Source organism: Prinia subflava, chromosome 8, assembly GCF_021018805.1.
Source record: "Prinia subflava isolate CZ2003 ecotype Zambia chromosome 8, Cam_Psub_1.2, whole genome shotgun sequence".
In the NCBI taxonomy this organism is placed as follows: Eukaryota; Metazoa; Chordata; class Aves; order Passeriformes; family Cisticolidae; genus Prinia; species Prinia subflava.
In genome coordinates this window covers 12,948,332-12,967,953 of record NC_086254.1, presented here as the reverse complement: position 1 = coordinate 12,967,953, position 19,622 = coordinate 12,948,332, and the positions used below count along the sequence as shown (strand labels likewise).

At 49.1% G+C, this 19,622-nt stretch overlaps 1 protein-coding gene across 4 annotated transcripts in view; it reads right to left on the bottom strand.

Annotated features, from left to right (window-relative positions):
• DOT1L (DOT1 like histone lysine methyltransferase) overlaps positions 1-19,399 on the bottom strand; it is a 76,018-nt gene extending 56,619 nt beyond the window's left edge. For all 4 annotated transcript variants that reach the window (XM_063403147.1, XM_063403150.1, XM_063403148.1 and 1 more), the window contains exons 1-3: positions 19,215-19,399; positions 2,826-2,869; positions 373-447 (exon numbers count right to left, since the gene is read on the bottom strand). In XM_063403147.1, coding sequence (XP_063259217.1) covers positions 373-447; positions 2,826-2,869; positions 19,215-19,295 — 200 coding nt within the window. In that variant the 5' untranslated portion in view covers positions 19,296-19,399. The remainder of the gene's footprint in view (positions 1-372; positions 448-2,825; positions 2,870-19,214) is intronic.
• Positions 19,400-19,622: the final 223 nt, after the last annotated feature.

Sequence of the window (19,622 nt, the reverse complement as noted above, 5' to 3'; positions counted from 1 at the left end):
CCCAGCCCTGCCATGCCCTGCTGGGAGCAGGAATTCCTGGTTACTACAGGAGCAGGAACCTCAGTGCCACTGAGATTCCCACCCTGGCTGCACTCCAAGGGCAAAATACCGATCATTGTTTCACAGTGAGTAATGCAACGTACAGCAGAGCTGCACTGGAGCTGTGAGGAGTTTCCAATTATGTCCTTAATCCAACTGCCTCTGCCAATGTTGCTGTTACACATTTCCTACCAAAATAACTCCGGCAGAGCCTGAAGCCAGTTCTGAGAGAAAACTTCGGTTGGAAGTGTCTAAGAATAACCAGTTACACACTGGTTCACTACACCCCGTGCTGGCCTGAACTCCTGCTGGGAACAAAAACATTCCTCTCACCTTTTTGTATCATAGTCAATTAAAACATAGTTTTCCATGGCAAGCTTGAGATCTGGGATTTCTTCGCAGACCCACCTGGAAGGAGAGAAGAAATAATGAACAGAGGTATTGCCAATTAAGTGTAATAATGTTGTTTGTCTCAGTTCTGGACTGCTTTACATGAAGAGAGGATACTGCAGCAGGCCTGGGAGCTCACAGCATTGTTAGGAACAAGGCAGACATCATGGGAAACTGCCACAGCTCACATTTGTACTGAATAAACAGCAAGATGCCTGCAGACCCTGGCAGGAGCATAAAGCTTCAAAATGAGGTGATAAATGTATTCCACGTGTCTAAAAATACTCAAAGTCATGGCTGATGTTAATCTAACATAAAATGCAGAAGTGCAGCCTTTCCAAAGAATTCTGATGCTGCAGGAAGCTTTGACAGAGCTCAGTGTGGAGAAGACATTTCACAGAGCAGCCCAAAAACCCTGTCACCAACCACTCAGTGCCAGGATATTCTCCTCTGGGGAGTGTCTAAATTGCTCTTACACCTCACACAACCAACCAAACCAGATTTTTAGAAGTTATTTTGATAAAAGACTCTGAATTAACACAGCCCTGTGTGTTGTGGCCATCAGAAAGGGAAAGCACGTGCCCACTTGCAGTGCATCCAACAATGGCAGCTCACAGGAGAGAGCTTCACTTGTGGAATGGAGGAAGATTAATTCCCTTCAAAGGCAATTTAAAAGCCACAGAAGCTTTGCACACACTTTCCTCCACTAATACGAAATTGGAAAGCACTGTCAGCAACAAAAAAATAAAAAACACATCACATGATGAATTCCAATAGGAATCACAGAATTTCTTCCTCGTGAACTTGGCTCCCTTCTTCACTATTAAAATGGTAAAAAAAAAAATACTAAAGATGCAACCGTTCTGTTCCTTCTGCTGATTCACACATGGTTAATAACTACACAGGCCAGTGAAAACCAGAACTTGGACATGCATGGCTGACCCTCTTCTGGTATCTCCCATCTCCCCTAAAAGCACCAGGCCTCTCCCTACAAACTTCTTACTCTTAAATCACAGGGACAGGTAGCTTGATCCTTGTGTCCCTTCCAGCTTGGGATATTCCATGATTCCACTGCCTGATGAGATAAAGGCTTCCTTGCATTCTCTCACCCACCACTTTCATAACACTGTGGCCACTTTGCACAAGGCAAAGGCAGCACCAGCTTCTGACACTGAGTTTACTCCAACCTTGCTTAAAACACAATTGTGAAATGTTATTTGACCCAACTAGTTTTTAAGACAGCCTCCCTTGGCCTCCAGCACAGAAAGCACCAACAGCTCCAGCCACCCCTCCAGCCCAAGCTCCCTCTGAGCCCCTTGGAAAGGGCCTTCTCCACACCCCACTGATAAATTACACCCCGAGATCCCACAGCACAGGATCTTATCCCTACCAGTCCAAGAAAACTGGCAGCACCACTGGCAGTGCTTTGCAGATAGGAAAAGAAACTCCTTTAGGAGAAAAAATTTCAGCTTCAGCCTCATTGCCCATCCTCTGCCCCCCCAGAGCATGGGAAATGCTCTGATTTCCTGCATGTGAGTGATGTTACCAAGCATTGGCTCTCTCACACACTGGGAGCACACAGGGATCACTACTACCTTTTCCTTTGCCATATGTGACCAAATTTCAAGCTCAGGTGGTTCTGCAGGTAAAACACCTCCTCCCTCACCTGTATCTGCACCACCCAAGCATTAAAACCTGCTGCAGACACAGCCCCGAGCTGAGCCAAGGGCAGCCTGTAAGGATCTAAAACAGTTAACAAGAACAGCTTTGTAATGGGGATAACTCATCCTCATCCCTCAGGTGTTTGGGGAATTCGTGTAGCATTTATTAAAAGTTGTTCTTTGCAAAGTCCCCTCCTAATCCTGCTGAAATAACAGCAAGTCACGTCCTGAGAGCCCGTGTTGGGAAATCCTCTGACTTCCTGCTCCTCACAGTTGTCTTTCACCTTTATCCTCCCATTTTCCCCACGCTGTTCCAACTCTATCAGCAGGATTAAGAGGAATGCCACAGGGAGATCATTGCCAAACAACCCAAATGCTGCAAGATCACAGCAACAGGGGAAACAGAGAGGGTAGGCAGAGGCAAGATCAGGACACAACACATCAAGCTAAGGATGTTTCCCTAACCTTGTCTGTCCAAAGCTCAAATAGGAACTGCCACAAGTATTAAAGCTGAACACCACCACTCATTTTTAACTCTGTTCAAAACAGAACAGAATATGACAAGATAAAACAAAATCTATTTGGCAGGGAGCTCTGTATTGCAGCAAATTCAGCTTAGAAAATAACTCAGAGCTGCTAAATGGTAACTGCTGCCCTCCTGCGTGTCCTGACTCCAGACATCCCCTCCCAGAGCTGCAGTGAGGCACAGGAGGGCTCCCACCAGGCTGCACTTACCGAATTGTCTCAATAATTTCATGAGCAGCATCGTGGTGTTTGTCCTGAAATGAAATAGAAAAAAAAGATGTCAGGTGCTGTTTGTCAGGAGTGGGCAGGAATCACAGTGGTTTTAAGGATACAGGTGCCAAGCATACTGGGAAAGGAGTCCTTGAATTCCACCCATTAAAGCCATCAAAATGAACCCTTTAAAAAAAAAATAAGGCTTAAGGAAATAATTTTTTCAAGTGTCTCTGATTGATATGAAGGAACTGTCATTCCACTCATTTCTTTGTCATTCCCTGCAGTCAGGGGCTGCGTGACTGAAGCCTTTGGGATTATTGGATGCAGCAGGTCCTTGACTGCGAGTTCCCAATGAACAGCTGATTCCCCTGGCCCAGCATCTGGCACAGGCTCCCAGCTCCAGATGGGCAGCGAGATTCTCACACAGGGAATGGCTTTCTAAAATAAAGCCTCCAATAAGCAGTGGGAGAGGATGTCAGTGCAGGAAAAACACCCTCAGAGCACACAGAAAAAGGCCTGAATATGCGGCCCTGCTCATCAGCTGAAACCCAAAACACACCAACCTTGAGCATCACACATCCACAACAGGATCAGACTCAGGGAGTTTATTCAGGAGCAACAGAAGCACAAGTGGGTTTAGCAAATTATTACAAATACATGCTAAAAAGAGCCCTTGGAGCTGCATTTATATGCAACATTGTATAAAAAAGTTCTATTTTAGGGAAGCCACAGGAGTTCCTTACAGACATTGATGTATCCAGCTTGTGAAGCCTTAGCTACCAGAGTCCATCTGCACAAAGCTGGGGTTATATTTAGACATTTGTTTCTGCAAGTGGTTTGACCTTTTAATTAGGAGTCTTGTATCTACAGCCCTTCCAGAAATACAAGTGCAAAGGCTCCCTCAAATCATTTCCCTTGTCTTGTGCTGCAGAAATGTCATTTCTGTAAAGTTACATGGGGGAATTCCATAGCAAAGGGCGGGGACAGGTAACAACGCAGAGGACTGGGGGCAGGGGAAGGAAGGGAAGAAGAAAACAACTGATGGTTGATGACAGAAAATGGTTGAATTATCTGATTTTCAAAACATGGAAGGACATGATCTGAGTCAAATGGAAGTATTTTCCATCAGTATCTCAGCTTTCCTATTTCCAGGAGGAAACACATTTTCCCTTGTATAACCAGTTCATACATTTGGGATCAGCCAGGCCTACAGAGGTTCTCATTCCAAGAAATTTGTACACAGCCCTTTCAATGCCTGGTTAAAAATCTCACGACAGATGGACAGACAGGCAAGAATTTCTGAGGTCTGCCATCCTTCCAGTGCCTTAAAGGGGCTCATAAACAGCAGGGAGAGGAAGGTTTAACATGGGGAGGTGGTGACAGGACACAGGGAATGGCTTCCACTGCCAGAGGGCAGGGCTGGATGGGAGATTGGGAAGGAATTCCTGGCTGTGAGGGTGGGCAGGCCCTGGCACAGGGTGCCCAGAGCAGCTGTGGCTGCCCCTGGATCCCTGGCAGTGCCCAAGGCCAGGCTGGACAGGGCTTGGAGCAGCCTGGGACAGTGGAAGATGGAACTAAATTATATTTAAGGTGCCTTCCAACCCTAACCAGTCTGGGATTCTGTACTAAAGCTATGAGAGAACAGTATTTTACCAGAAAAAAAAGCTGTTTTTTTCAGATGACAAAAAGTTAATCCCAAATCTAGAAGTCACACAGAAGACTAAACCAAGAAACCAAAACATTCCAGTCACAACATGGAGAAGGAAAAAGAGCCAACAGCAGTAGCCAGGACACTTGGAATGGAACACACAGAGCCTGCAGCTGAGCACTTTTAACAACCTGCTGCTGCCACAGCAGCACCCCAAACATCACAGGATGGATCTGGGGCTGTTTTTCCTCCATCTCCTGGGCTGGGACAAACCCTACAGAAAACAGCAGTGCCCATAATCCAGTCTCCCAGGAATGTCAGGTAATTCTTTTGATAAATCTTGGCCTAGAAACCAGGGAAGCAACCGAACTAAAAGCTGCTCCTGCCTCTCAGTGCACAAATAAAAGAGTGTGTTCTCTTTGCTCTGTGCACTGAAAGGAGGGCACAAGGAGGGAGGAGAACTTCTCTTTCTTCTCATTTCTTATCTGCCAAGTGTAAGAATAACCCAGGACAGCAGCTCATCCATAAACATCCCCCAGAAATGTTCACATTTGACTTCATGCAGAATTATCCCAGCAGAGCCCCCTGGGCTGATCCAGCTCTCCCAATAAACTGTGCTCCTGCAGAGTCAGAATTTGCTTTATCAACATAAGCACATTATACCGGAAAAGTGAATTCAGGCTTATTCTGGCATAACCATTTCCTGGGAGGAAGTTCCATTCCCCACATTTGTAGTGTGAGCAGAGCACATGAGAGACCCCTCGTCCTACAGGTCTTCATGAAAACACTCCTATAAGTGACAAAAATTATCTAATTAACAGATTCTTCTGTCTTGGGTTATAACCAATCTAAAAAAAATAATAATAAATCACAATTCACATGTACAACTGCAGATCAGCCAATTTAAGTGACTTTGCACAACCTCACATGGAAACTCCAGGCAGAAGAGGCCTTTGAGTTCAGTTTGTGACATTATCTAAGAGTAAAGAAATCCAACTAGTTCCACATCTACTGCTCCTGAACTTCCCATGCTGAAACACTTCCCAAGTTTATTTTGCTCTCCAACAGACTTTGGCTGAGCAGACAAGCTCCCAAGGTCTCAAGCAAGACTTGCAAAAAAAAAAAAAATCAGTAGGATCTCCTATGTTTCTTTAAAGCAGAGTTGTGGAAAATTGAGGGAAGGGGGAAACATATCTGAAGGGAATACAGAGCAGCTTCCCTTTTCTTAGAGAAACTTCCAGCCCCATTTCATCATTATGGTTGTATGATTTAATGAGAAAAGTCACTGAAGAGCAACAGGCATCACATCTGTGTTCAGGCAACTGGTTATGGCACTGACAGGGAGTCTGAGGCAACCAAAGGGCAAATGGAATAGAAACCCCCAAATCCTGACCCTGCTCCAGCCTCTGCCATCAGCCTTCCAAACTCCCCAAATCCTGACCCTGCTCCAGCCTGTGCCATGGGCCTTCCAAACTCTCCAAATCCCTGCTCCAGCCTGTGCCACCAGCCTTCCAAACTCCCCAAATCCCTGCTCCAGCCTCTGCCATGGGCCTTCCAAACTCCCCAAATCCCTGCTCCAGCCTGTGCCACCAGCATCCCACACAGATGCACAGGTTCAGATCAGACACACACCAGAGCCTGGAGCTGCAGCTTTAACCCGGATCCTTGGGAGCCCCAGGGGATGGACACTGACTCCAGCAGCTTGGGAGGATGGATGGAGATTCCTGCTGGCTCTGCTGCAGCACCAGCAGCCTGATCAACCCTGCCCTGCTCAGCCAACAGCCAGCCCTGCACTCCCAAAGGTTGTCTGAAGCTTCTCCAATTCTGCCATGGGTCTGAGTTTGGGTTTTGGGTTCAGTTCAGATGTTTTATATTATTTTTCCCAGTTGCAGTGCCCATGACTCAGATTGCAGGCAGGTTGTGCTCATGTGTCGTGCTGGACTCTGACACCCACGGGGCTTTGGCAGTGGAACCTCCTGGGGAAGAGCCTCCCACAGACTCCATCAATCCTGGAATCTCCATGCAGAAGCCTTTTGGCTGAGGCCCAAGCAGCCTCTGTGCTCTGTTCACAGTCACGAGATGAGATGATGCCACCACGGTGCTCCCTGTCACAAAGAGCAGCTCCATTCACCCTCCTCCTGCTCCAGGCTGCTCTCCCTCCCTCCCTCCTCCCTGCACTACGTGCTGCTCCTGGCCTGGATGTACTTTCCAATGTTCCTGTATTTATGTGGTCTGAGAGGCCCTTGGAATCTTCTGAGCCACATAAATGGGAGCTTTTCACAATCACCCTTATCTCTATAGGGTGGAAAGTATTTAAAGTAGAGTTGCAGTCTGCAGTAATTATGGAGACTGCCCAAAGCTCTTCACAACAAGTTTTAAGCAAACCAAACTTTAACACACATTGAGCTGCCTGCAGCCAACCCTCTCCAGCTGAGCTTGTCACAGAGTTCTGGTCTTCAACCTAAACACTGAATTTTAAATTGAAACGTGAGTTCCCAGAGAAAGTTCAATAGTTTTTGCCAAGATATTTCATTGGAAAAAATAGCAGAAAGAAAGCAGACAGTTTCTCAAAAGTCACTTCAAAGATCATCCAACATTCTATGGAAAACACTGGAGCACAGTTTCAGCCAGCAGGACTGAACAGCTTCACACTTCCAAGTCTTACAACAAGTTTCTCCAACCACGTGTTCCTACAACTCTGAGCACAGGGGTTGGGAGGAAGGACACCCCCCCTGCTCAACTCTGAGCGCACCAGTGCTCCCAGCACACAGAGCTCCTGTCCCACACACAGAGTCCTCCTACAGACACCAACTCCTGTCACCCTTCAGGCCATGGAGGTTGGACCACAGAGCAATTTTTAAGAGTTCAATCTTTCCCTTCATCTCCTCATAAAAAAACCCTTTTGTATCTTGCAGATACAAGAAGCCCTGATATGTGATTTGAAAGGCAAATAACACAGTGCCCAAAAGCTCTTCCCAAACATGTATATAGAAGCAATCATTATCCTTTTCTATAATCATATTCTTTGCTTCCTAACTCAAATTCAAAAATCACCAATATGACCAGAACTCAGTGTGGTGGGTTCTGCCCAGGCTCCCCAGGGAATGGTCCCAGCCCCAAGGCTGCCACAGCTCCAGGAGCGTTTGGACAACGCTCTCAGGGATGCTCAGGGTGGGATTGTTGGGGTGTCTGTGCAGGGACAGGGGCTGCACTGATGATCCTGTGGGTCCCTTCCAGCTCAGAATATTCCAGGACTCGGCAGCACTCACAGCTCTTCCCCTGCCAGCAGTGTGAGAAAACTAAAGCAGCCCAATAATTCACATTACATACAGAGATCACAGTGCGTGACGTGATCAGCACCAGCCACAGATATCTGTGCACAACTTTGTTCTACAAAGCACCAAATTCCTACTAAAAACAGCCTTAGCAGACATTTCTACAGAACACTCTACAAGAGCAAGGTAAGGTATAAATTAGAATTTGCAACATTTTTGCCACCAGCTGGCTGTTGGAAGGGTTTGTAATTCCCCCTGAACACAAAGCACTACACTCCTCCAGGTGTGGCTGCTTTGGCTACAACAAATTTTCAAATTAACTTCCCTTAAGATACTTAAATGGCAAGATTTTGATTTAATTCTGTGTTCCAGTACCTTATCCCAGACTCCTGGGTGTGTTTGTAGAGAACAGTTGCACCCTAGTGCAACAATCCATAGTCTAAAGTGAATCTATAACCTAAAGCAACAGTTTTAAATGTTCTGGTTTCCATCCTCAAACACAAAGAACTTGTTCAGTTAAATTGGGCAGCCAGCACTGCCTGGAAAAAGAAACACCACCCCAGCATCCTTCCAAATTTATATCTTTTTTTTGAGTTCTTCTCACAAAACTGTGCTAAGCCTTGGGGTAAGCCTAAATTTGGGCTTGAGGGTGAACACCATATATTTCTCAATTTTATTTCCCCACAAGGCCAAGTTACGCCTCATCCAGGCTGGACAGGGCTGGGAGCACACTGGGATAGTGAAAGTTGTCACTGCCCATGGCAGGGGGTGGGACTGGATGAGTTTAATGTCCCTTCCAACCCAAATCTGGGATTCCATGATTCTCTGAAAGTGGGATCGTTGTGAGATCTGATCATCTACCCAGCACAGGTGGGAAAAGGTAACCCAAAAATCCTGCAGACCTGAGCAGCAAACAAATGGTTGGGAAACCTGGATAAGTTCTTCCAAAAATAAATAAAAAGGAAATACAGCTCAGGGCTCTTCAATCTTTCACTCTCCCAGCACCACACAGACTTTTATGGCTCCTTATCTCCTCTTCATAGGCAGGAACATTTCTGGGCATGGCTTTGGCTGTCCAGACTAAACTGGTCCCACACCAAAGCAACCCTTGCCCTTTCAGAGCCAGTTCTGACTCACTAGACCACGCTTCCTCCCCTAAAAACAGGCCAGGTTACCAAAGCAGCCCCTCAGAAATGTGAAAAGCAGCTGTGGTCAAGCAAGAGCAGAGCAGCAGGGACAGGTCTCCTACAGCCTTCCCCTGTCCACCAGATGTGTGAAAACCAAAGCTGAAACAAGCCAGTTACAAATAAATCAATGGCAACACTTGTGTACCCTTTAACTACCCTGTCTGGATACACTTCCAGCACTCCAGCTCCTCCCAAATCCTGAACACTGACCCCACTCACGGATTAACAGAAGTCATTTGGATTTGCCAAATTCTGATCTCCACACGACCCATTTAACTCACAAAACAAAGGAGGTCAGTCCCACCAGCCCCTGGGTTTAAACAACAGCTTGGTTGCCTGCAGTGGCAGCTCTCTCTCCCCAGGCAGCAGTCCATAAATCCAAAGGAGAGGATGTTACAGCTGCAGACAAGATGGTTAGCAGAGATCAAAAAGATGGATTAGGAAAAGCCAATCAATCTTGCAGAAAGCTGGTGGGACAAGTGCCTCTTTCAAACCCCTCGCTTCCTCCATCTGGGGAGGATGATAAGGGTTTCTCTGGACACCAGGAAAGGCAACATGAGCCACTGCAGCTGCAGCTTCCCTGGGAGCCAGGGAAGATCCAGCACTCTGCATGGCACACAGATACCCTCACAAACCAGGGATTTCAGCCTGCCAGGAGTTTGTGTTCCTCCTCCCACAGGGTTTAATTTCATTTAACCCACCTAGAGAGAGCCACCAGCACAGTCCCCCTGCCCAGAGCACATCTGTGGCCAACACACCTGAACACAGGGGCCACAAGAGAATGGGAAAAGCCAAAGCACCTCCAGCCCCTGCAGCAGCCAGGAGCTGCTCCATGGAGGGAGGATCCCAGGCTCCATGCCCTGCCAGCCCTGCCTTCCACCACTTTGCATTTTAAGGTGTTTGCCTTGTGTTCAAATGCCAGTTAAACCTTGAGTAAGGGAAAGGGAAAGCCTGCTCCATGCAGTATTCCATATTGGATAGCAAGACTCAGTTTAATATTACCAAATTTTATCCCAAAACAAGATTGTGGCATTTTAGCTTCCATAGCAACAACCATAGCACAATTCTTCTTATTAAGAGAGACAAGGACCAGAAGTCTCTTCCAAACCATCAGATCACTGTCATTCACTTAATCAAGAAAGCACAAGGACATTCACAAGAATACAGTTTTATTAGAATGTATAAAAAGAGATCTCCTGCAGAGAACACCTTGTATCCACACTTTTCCTCCCAGTTTCAGGGAAGAAAAGACAAGGGAAGAAGAGCTCCCGACACTGCATTTGGAAGCCCATCTCCCACACAGCAGGAGGTAGACAAGCCTCAGGTACTTTCAGTAGTTTCTAAGTTACTGTCACACAAAACCAAATGGAAAACATGGTGGTCACCATGGCCTCCTTAACGGCTACATAGGGACATTAAAATAAAAAGGTTGGCCCGAGATCCAAAATAAACTAACAAAGGAAACAGGCATTAGGAAAGAAGAGCCCAACTGCTCTGGATAATCATTCAGCAACAGGGATTGCACTTTCACTGCCGCTGCTTCAACCACAGCAACACAGTTTTGCCTTTCCACACAGCAACCCCAACTGTTGCTACGGACACTGCACAGATGCAGGAGGGAATGGTTCCCCTGGTACGTGCAGGAGGGGCTGTGTCAATCCATTAACATGCAACCAGCCTGCACGAGTGCTGCAGGCACACAGGACACTCACAGCAGGATGAGCTTCCCCAGTGTGAGCCAGACAAAAGAAGTAATTCCACTATGCAAAAAAAAAAAACCCGGTTTAAAATAATGTTTACGTTAGAATACATGGGGAATGCAATCATTTTGGTCAAACAGCAATTTGCTGGTGTGTCCCACTTCCCTCCCAGGTGAGTTTTAGGCAGTGACACACCCTGCAGCTGGAGGCAGTGGGCAGATGCTGTGGTGGTCCCACATGCACAAGAACCCAGCACTGCCTGTTCTGGGACAGCTGGGCTTTCAGTCCCTGGAACAGAGGAAGGCAGCCCTGCCACCATTTCACAGACAGTTTAACCCCAGCCGCCACCTGCCCTGCCACCACTTCCCCAAAGTCACCTCTTGCTCTGGGCCAGCAGCGCCTGTGCTCGCACACAGCAAAGGCAGGCGAGGCCTAAACTCAAACTAAACCTTTGTGGGGTTTTGGCTCAGTTCCCTTTCAACCAGACCAGTTCACAAACACTGTTCCAAGGGTGAGAGAAGATCAGGCACAAGGGAACAGAGATGACAAGAGTCATTTCTACCTGCAAATGTCCCAGCTGCAAACCTGCAGCTCCCCAGGAGCCTGTGCTGGCAGGGAAATACCCCACCCGTGCAGGTACAGGGAGCACAGGACATCCCTGCTCACCCACACTGCCAGAAACAAACCTTCACACAGAACCCAGGGGAAGAAATGAACACAGTCCCAAAATTGTTGGTGCTGAAAGCAGCCACCAGCTCCTGCTCAAGCCCAGGGTCTTCCCACACCCTCAGTGGCAGCTGGGAGGAAGCTCGTGGAAAAGCCTGAGCTCCCTCTCCTGCAGGGAAAACTGGTGAGACAACAGTTTAAATAAGCACTTTATATTCTGTAAAGATAACTCAGTCTTGGACAGCTCAGAGATTCTGCTCCTACTTAACATATAAATATTCCACACAACAGAAATTAGCAGTAAAACCTTGTACTCTTTCTGGAGCCCACTGGGTGTGGAGTCTTGTTAGGTACAAAAAAACACAAAAGAATATATATGTGTTTTCCTTTATAATCTTCAACTTGTGGAGCAGAGCAGTGATCCAGTGGAGGTTCTGAACAGCAGACATCAACTTCCAGCCACCAACCACTTCTACAAGCTTTTACTTTAAAGACTTATAAATGACCCTACAATATTACAATGCACTCTTCGCAGATTGTAGAATTTCAAATGATTGTTTGCTGTAATGAGCAGGGATGGAAGCCAAGGTAAGACCCACAAAGACTCCAAACCCAGCACCTGATCTCCCAGGTCGTGTTGCCAATGGATGTGGGGACCAGAGGGAACCACCTGCAGCCCAGAGGGAATCCAGCTGAGGAATGACTGAGAAGCCTCAAAAGCTCACAGCTGTTAGAATTTCAGAAGTGTCAAATATTAATAGTGTTGCTGAGCTCCAAGAAGTAAATGACACATTAATGCCAAAACCTCAGGAAACTGCCCTTCACAGTACACAGAAAATAACAAAGAAACAATTCAGAACTTTCTGTTGTGTTTGGTTCAGGAAACTTTTCCAATGCTTCATTTAGCTGTCTTCAGTAGTTCTTTAGATTTTTCATCCAACACTACAAAATTCTTTCAGTGTAAATTTTAGAAAACTCTCATTCACTCATGAAATGAAACAAACCAAAATACTCTGAACAGGAACTTTTTCGTTATTCACTACTCCCATCTATGAAACCATCATTTCCTGCTGTAAAATATACTCACCCTCTTCCTATGCTCTAAAAATAGTCCCTACTTGATTTGATAGCTCTAGCAGCATGTGGCCAACTTTTCTATTCGGTTTTATTTCTTGTTTCTCTTCAGAGTTAGTTTTGTCTTTAATAATTACCATGAAAGTAAATATGAACAATTCCTAACATGAACTTTTCCACCTTCTGTGGATCCTTCTGTTAGGAAGGAGAAAATAATTGAAGCAAAAATATGTTGAGATGCTTTATGATTATCAATCTGTGATAAAAGACACTGCAAGGGATAAAACAGTTCATCCCATCCCTGGTCCTTGTGTTGATCATTACAGTGCAAAACTTTAATCACACAGTTAAAAGTTAACTCAATGCAGGAAGGAAAAAAGCAAGTCAATGAGAAAGGGGGAAAAGAAAGAAGGAAGGGTACAAAAGTAGACATATGGATGTCTGGGGAGAAGGGTGATTAAATCCCCCCGTAAATCTCACATACCAAGAGGTAAGATATTTTGCCTGAATTCCCAGAGGCAACACAATTCAGTCCCGTATCTGAGACTTGAAAGGATAATCATCTCCATATATAATCAGGCTGCCATGAAGGACAAGAGCTGGAGCTGCATGTGGGGGCATGGATTTCCCCTGGCACGCTGCAAGCTTTCAGTGCTGTGTCCAACTGGAGCTGATGGGTGAATTTTTAGGTAGATAAATTTGAATTGTCTGAGCTGGAACTTTGGCCGGGACAGGAACATTAATCCTCACTCATCTGCTGATGAATGAAAGGGGGAAAACAAGCAATACTGGACAGCTACTCTGTCTTTCAACAGTTGCCTTTCAGATAAATCAGTTATATACAAAAATAAATACAAGTGTGGTCTTAAGATGCAAGACAAGAGACCAACTTTCACTTTTCAAACTGGGGAAAAAATGTCTGTTAACTGAACTCATGATTTATCTTGTATCCAACGGGTCAGAGCTTGGAACAAAAGGAGTTTGAGAACTGAACAAGCCCCGATTGTCACTCAGGGCAAGTTCTACTTCAAAGGGTAAGGCCCAGAAGGAAACTGCTCTTCTGTGCTGCCCACGTGCTACACAATTAACGCTGTAGGGCTCGTCTGTCCCCCAAGAGCACATCCTCGAGTCCCTCTGGCACCAGGGAAAAGGGCAGAAAAAAATGATGTAACTGTGCCAACTCTGTGATCTGCTGGGCAGCAGAGAAAGCCAAGTGCTTTTGAAATGACTGAGTCAATATTTCCCAATTTCACGCCGCTCACTCTCCCCACTCCAGGTGTTTTTACAACTGGGGAGGGCAGGCAGAGAGAGAGAGAGGTGCTGAGAAATCGGAACTGTGCTCAAGTGTTCAGACCTTTCCTTCACCAGACAAGCTTTGCTAAGTGATTAGTCATCCCCACAAGCATTTCCCAACAAGCTGCATCAACAGCAGCGGGGAAAACCCCCCGGACTCAGCCACGGACTCAGCCACGGCTGCTGAATTTCTGGGCGATTACTCAGGAGCTGAGGAGGTTTTTGCCTGGCAAGGCAGAGCTACAGTTTCCTCCTGTGCCTCCTTTGTGGGGCCGGCTGCCCCGGGCAGGCCCTGACTCACATTTCAGACAGCAGGGCGGGGGGCCGCCTCTGAAAACACTGCAACATTTTTTTCCAGCCCAGATATTTCCAGCGATGCCGTTCCCAGAGCCGCCCCACACACAGCTCCACAGGCAGCGACACTCCCGGCCGCAGGGAGGATCGGGGGGCTTCACCTTCCCCCTCCAGCACAGGGAAAAACCAGGAGCACGTGCAAAACGTGTGTTCCATCAGCGCATCCCACAGGAGAGCGTGGGGTGTGGAATAAGGAGGGATGGAGCTGTGGCAGAGAGCAGGATGCACAGGGACACCCTCAGCAGCAGGGCAGCCCCAACCCCAGGGGAACAATTTAGCTTTTCTTTAGGTCCTTCCCAAATTCATCTACAGCACCACTCTATGGCACCCAGTGCTCCCACACCTGCCTCCCGCCTGGGAAGTCAAAGCCAGGCACCACAGAAACTCTTGCCAGGAAAGCTGAGTGACACGCACAAAAAAGAGGATTAAATTCTCAAACAAGGTTTGTTACTCATCTCCACGGTTGATCTTTAATTTCAAAGGTGACAATCCCCGATGGGCTGTGATTTTCATTAACACTCCCTGCCCTTGAGTTCTCCCTGCACAGCACATTCCTTTGGTGACAGAATGGTATCAGCTGGATCATGACAGTAGAGAGGGGAAAAAAAAACCAAAACCCACAATCTGCATCCTCCCACCTGTACAAAACCTAGTAGTAAGAAGTTTGTATCCCACTACTCCCAGTAGCAGCCACACACACACACCTCCAGGTGCAGGGTGATGCTCTGACAACATTCAATTAGAAAATGAGAATTTTCTTGCCATCACAGCTGAGTGGAAAGTCAGCTGTAATGATGAGCGACACAGACAAATAAATTAATTATTCAAGCTTGACTCTTCATCAGAGGTGCTAATTTGGAGATTTAAGCTCCAGCAGCTCAGGGCAGAGCACCTCACCCTGGTAAGTTGTGCACAGTGGCACAACCAGGACTGTTCCCTCCTGGGACAGAGTAAAAGGCTGGAAGAAGGGAATAAAATTGGTATATGAAAAAAAAATGGTATTACCACATGGTAACTAGGGCAGAAGATAAATTCTTGGCTGTGAGGGTGGTGAGGCCCTGGCACAGGTTGCCCAGAGCAGCTGTGGCTGCTCCATCCCTGGAAGTGTCCAAGGCCAGCTTGGACAGGGCTTGGAGCAGCCTGGGACAGTGGAACAAGATGGGCTTTAAGGTCCTTTCCAAGCCAAACCATTCCCTATTTCTGTGACCCTATACCCAAAGTACAGCCCCACTGACATCCCCAAGAGCTGCAGGAAGAGCTCCCAGGTGCTCTCACAACTCAACCCCTCAGCCCGTGCAAGTCAAACAGGGAGAGAAGGACACAACCCACAACAACCTGATGCACATGGACACTGCAGCCACCTTCCACGGGAATGCCAGCCAGCAGGGAACAGAGCACAACAACAGGCAGATGTCTCACTGTGACACTGGAAAGGACTTGCACCTTATTGAATGTGACAGGCGGAGTCACCTGCAGCCAGCAGGGCCAGGGACACGGTGCCACAACAGCCCTGCACAGGCAGACCAGCCCTCAGCACCTGGCTGTGCCTCCTGCCCTGCTCAGCACTGAGCACGGCCAACCCCAGCAGTGCAGCCTTAAGGACAGCAAATGAATGAAGCACAGTGTGCTCTCTCAGACTGCAAACAGGCTTTTCCACATTCACCAGCTCTGTGCTGCAATAGGGCGCAGTCCAGCAAACATCGACTTTGGGACAATTATCAGCTTCAGCAGCTCTGAACCTCCTGTTGCTCAGCCCTCTGTGCAAGCAATCCCTCTCTGGGGCCACAGATGGATCAGCAGAACCCTGCCAGACCAGACTGCAGAGCTGATCCACCCCACAACGCCCCCACCCCTTTCGCCCTCCTGCACACACAACAGCCTGAGACTCTACACAGGAACTTGTCAGGAGTTCAAAGTACAACCTGAGACACCTCACAGAGCAGGCAGATCTTACTGTGGTATAAAATATAAAATCTCCACATTTAAACCTAATCCATATTCAAATTTAACTATAGTAGAAGTCAGAGACAAGAGAATGAATCATTTTAAGAAAAATTCTCAGGGAAAAAAACTACGGATCTGCAAGTCTTAAAAGTACACAAGGGAACTTCACCCCTTGTACCCTTCAGATCTAAGTAATGAGTACCAAGTTATGCTTAGCAATACTTGAAGTATGACTGAAAATGCCATCCTCCACCAGCAGTAGCCTATTTAAGACCAGTCAGATCCATTAACTCGGGTCTCTAACCCAAACACTTCCTTTATCCAGGCCTGTATCTTTCGTAGTATCATTATTAAAATTTTAACACCGTATCCCTGGTCTCTTGACAACCTGGCACCGGCCAAAAGTGGGGCAAGTACGTGGGAGCCGAGGAGTTAACCAGCACACAAAAGAGTACACTCACTTCAGCTCTGATTAAGTGGGGCAGTCACAAAAACAGAGGTCAACATCACAAAATATTTTGTGAGTCATGAGGAGAGATTACTCACCATGCACTATTCAACTTACTCATCACAGTGTGGCACGGCCAGCACGGCTCACCACGGCTTCATTAGGGCACCGTGGCCTTTCCTTTGAGGCGGCGGAAGGCGGGGGAAGGAGCCGCACTTTCAGTTTTGTGTGGAAGCCAGTGGGAGGCTGGAGCTGCACCACCGCCGCCGCTCTCTCTCCTCCCACGGCCCTAATTAGAGTCGGAGGGAAATACATGTTTCACATCAGCCTCCCCGGCTCTTTTAGCATCCCAACAAGCGCCGGGTTGTCAGCCGGGCTATTATCTGGATTCAGCAGTCTGGAGAGACCCCACTTTTTCTATTATACATGAAATAAGCAGCAGCTCAGCAATAAAGAGACACGGTATTAATCCAGGCGTCCATTAATGGGAGAGACCGGCCTTCTACGCAGCAACACCGACGCCGCTAATTTAAGATGTAGTAAGAGCATAAAAATAGCCAAGTTACTCAAGGCAGGGTTACATCATACCACGGAGCCCGGGCACGCAGCAGGTTCACACTACATCCCTCGGATGTTGGGAAACATGACTCCCTGCCACTGCTGCTGCTCTCATCAAAAATAACCAGCCGGGACCGTGACTTTCCCGTTCCCTTTCCCTCCTGCTCTCCTCGGAAAACACATCTCACAGAGTACAGCAGGGAGCAACCAGAACGCTGCTAAATAACACTCCTCGAAGCGTGGTGTGTGTTTTTTTCCCTCCCCTCAGCTATCCCACCTTGCTTCCTCGGAACCACGAGCGGTGAAACTAAGAAATGTTCTGCTTACGTCAAAGCGAGCCGAGCTCTGCCGGCAGCCCGGGGCCGCGCCAGCGCGGGGAAAGCGCGGCCGCAGTTCAGCAGAGCACGATGTCAGCAGGCCAAGCGCTGCCACGGACACAGGGATTTGTTTGCAGAGCCCCAGGGTTGAGCCAGCGCCGGGGCGTGCGTGTGTGCGAGCACGCCTTGGCCGCTCCGCTGCCCGGAGCTCCGGGCGCGATGCTGCTCGGCTCCCGGTGGAACATCCACTCGGGAATCAGGCTGGAAAAGCTGGCGGTGCCAAGCGGGCGCTTTAATGGCAGGATGTTTGGGGGGGTTTGCGGTATGTCTCAGTACATGGGGGGGATCACACCCTCCTACCACCACCAGCTCCATCCGCTGCATTTCTGATTAACTGAGAAGAAATGCTATTTATTCTGCCATCCTCAAAAACAGCTGCTCAAGTTTTCCCTGACCAACTAAATCCTTATTTCCCATGCTGCAAAACACACGTTTCACCTTTAAAATAAAGGGCGGGGGGGGGTCGGTTTTTAAGTAGAAATCTCTGTGAACAGGCATAAAACCATCCCTCCCTCCCAGAACAATCCCTATCCCGCGTAATCTTTAACCTCCGCTTCGCACAACCCGCTCGGGGAGGCGGGGGGTGGACACGAGTTAATATTTGGCGAGGAGAACCGAAGCCGGTCATCGCCTGTACTTTCAGTTTCTGACAATTTGAGCATTGCGCGCGCCCGCCAACACTGACAGAGCTGCCCAAACAGGAAAGGCTGCGCTGAACCGCGGTGTGCTGGGAGACACGCCGGGAACGGCGCGCCAGCCCGCACCGCCGATGTTTTGGAAAAGCACGGCTACGGCAGCAGCCCCGGGAGGCAGGCGGCAGATAGGAGCAGGCAGCCGTCTCCCCCTGCCACCAGCGATATATTCCTAATCGCTCACACACCAGCGATCGCCAAAGCGAGCAACAACATCAGCAGTATCAGCTGCCCCAGCCTGTGCGTCCCGGCGTGTTCTCGCCGGGAAGCGGCTCACGTACAACAGCACAGCCTGGAACGCAGGGATAATCAACAGTGCCTGCGCCAAGTAAACATATAGAGAGGCGTTCTGCCTTTGCAAACTGTGCTCCGAGGGGCTACGCGCAGTTAGGGAGAGAAATTGCTCAAGGGTTGATAGGAAGCCTACACACATCCAAAAATACCCTCCCCGGAGCCTTTTGCTTCTCGTGGGATTGTCACTAATTTGAACATGGACATTGTTATCAAGGTCACACATCGCTCGTCCGGGCTCGGGAGAAAGTCAGGCAAGTTAAGGGAAAATGCCGCTCGGTAGCTAAGCAAGGACAAGTGACATTTTATTTGGAAGCACGAGGATTGCGGCTGGCTCAGATTCTGCTGGGGATAAATAAAAAAGGGGAGCTCCAAGGGCACGGCTGGAGGGAAACTGGCGGCAGCCCCAGACACCAGCGCTGCCTCCAGACCCAGCACCGCCGCCGGCCGCTGTTGATTCCCACTCTGCGGCTGCTCCTGGGGGTCCCCACGACCACCCGAGGCCACCCATAATTTCAGCGCTGTTCCCCCATCCAGAATCCCTGGATTCCACCCCGCTCGCAGCAGCACCGGTTATTAACCAGTTACACGAGCCCAGCGCGAAGAAAACACGAAAACTTTTCATTAACCAGTCCTCCTCCTCCCCGCCCTTCGGTTTAGTCAACCAATTATAAAATGAAATTGGGGATTTGACTTCCAGGCGAGCAGCGGCGGCACCCGGGGCCGGGGCTCCGGGGGAGTCCCCTCACGGGGGGCGATCATCCCCATGGATCCCGGGAAGAGCCGGCGCTGAGGGATCGCCCGGCGGGTGCCAGGGCCGGGGCAGGGCCGGGGGCGCTGACAGGGCGCGGGGCAGGTGCGGGGCCGGGCCATACTCACGTAGACGGGCAGCGGCCAGGGGTACACGGCGGGCTCGGCTCCCACGGGCGACTTCAGCCGCAGCTCCAGCCTCTCGCCCATGTCGGCAGCCGGAGGACGAGGCGGCGGCGGCCCCGCACCATGCTAGAGGGGCCGGCCGGGGCGGGGTGCGGCGGCCGGGCCGGGCCGGGGGCGTGGGGCGGCGCGGCGGGCGGGGGGCGGCGGGAGCGGCGGGGAGGGGCGGCCGGTGCCGGGGGGGCGGCGGGTCCCGTCCCTCCCTCTATTGTCGTTGGCGGCTCGCGGGGCTCTCGGGCGCCGCCGCCATCTTGGGCCGGCGTGAGGCGAAGCACAATGAGGCGCCGGGGCCGGGCCGGGCCGGGCCCGAGCGACGCGACAGACGCGGGGAGGGGGCGGGCGGGGAGAGGGGCG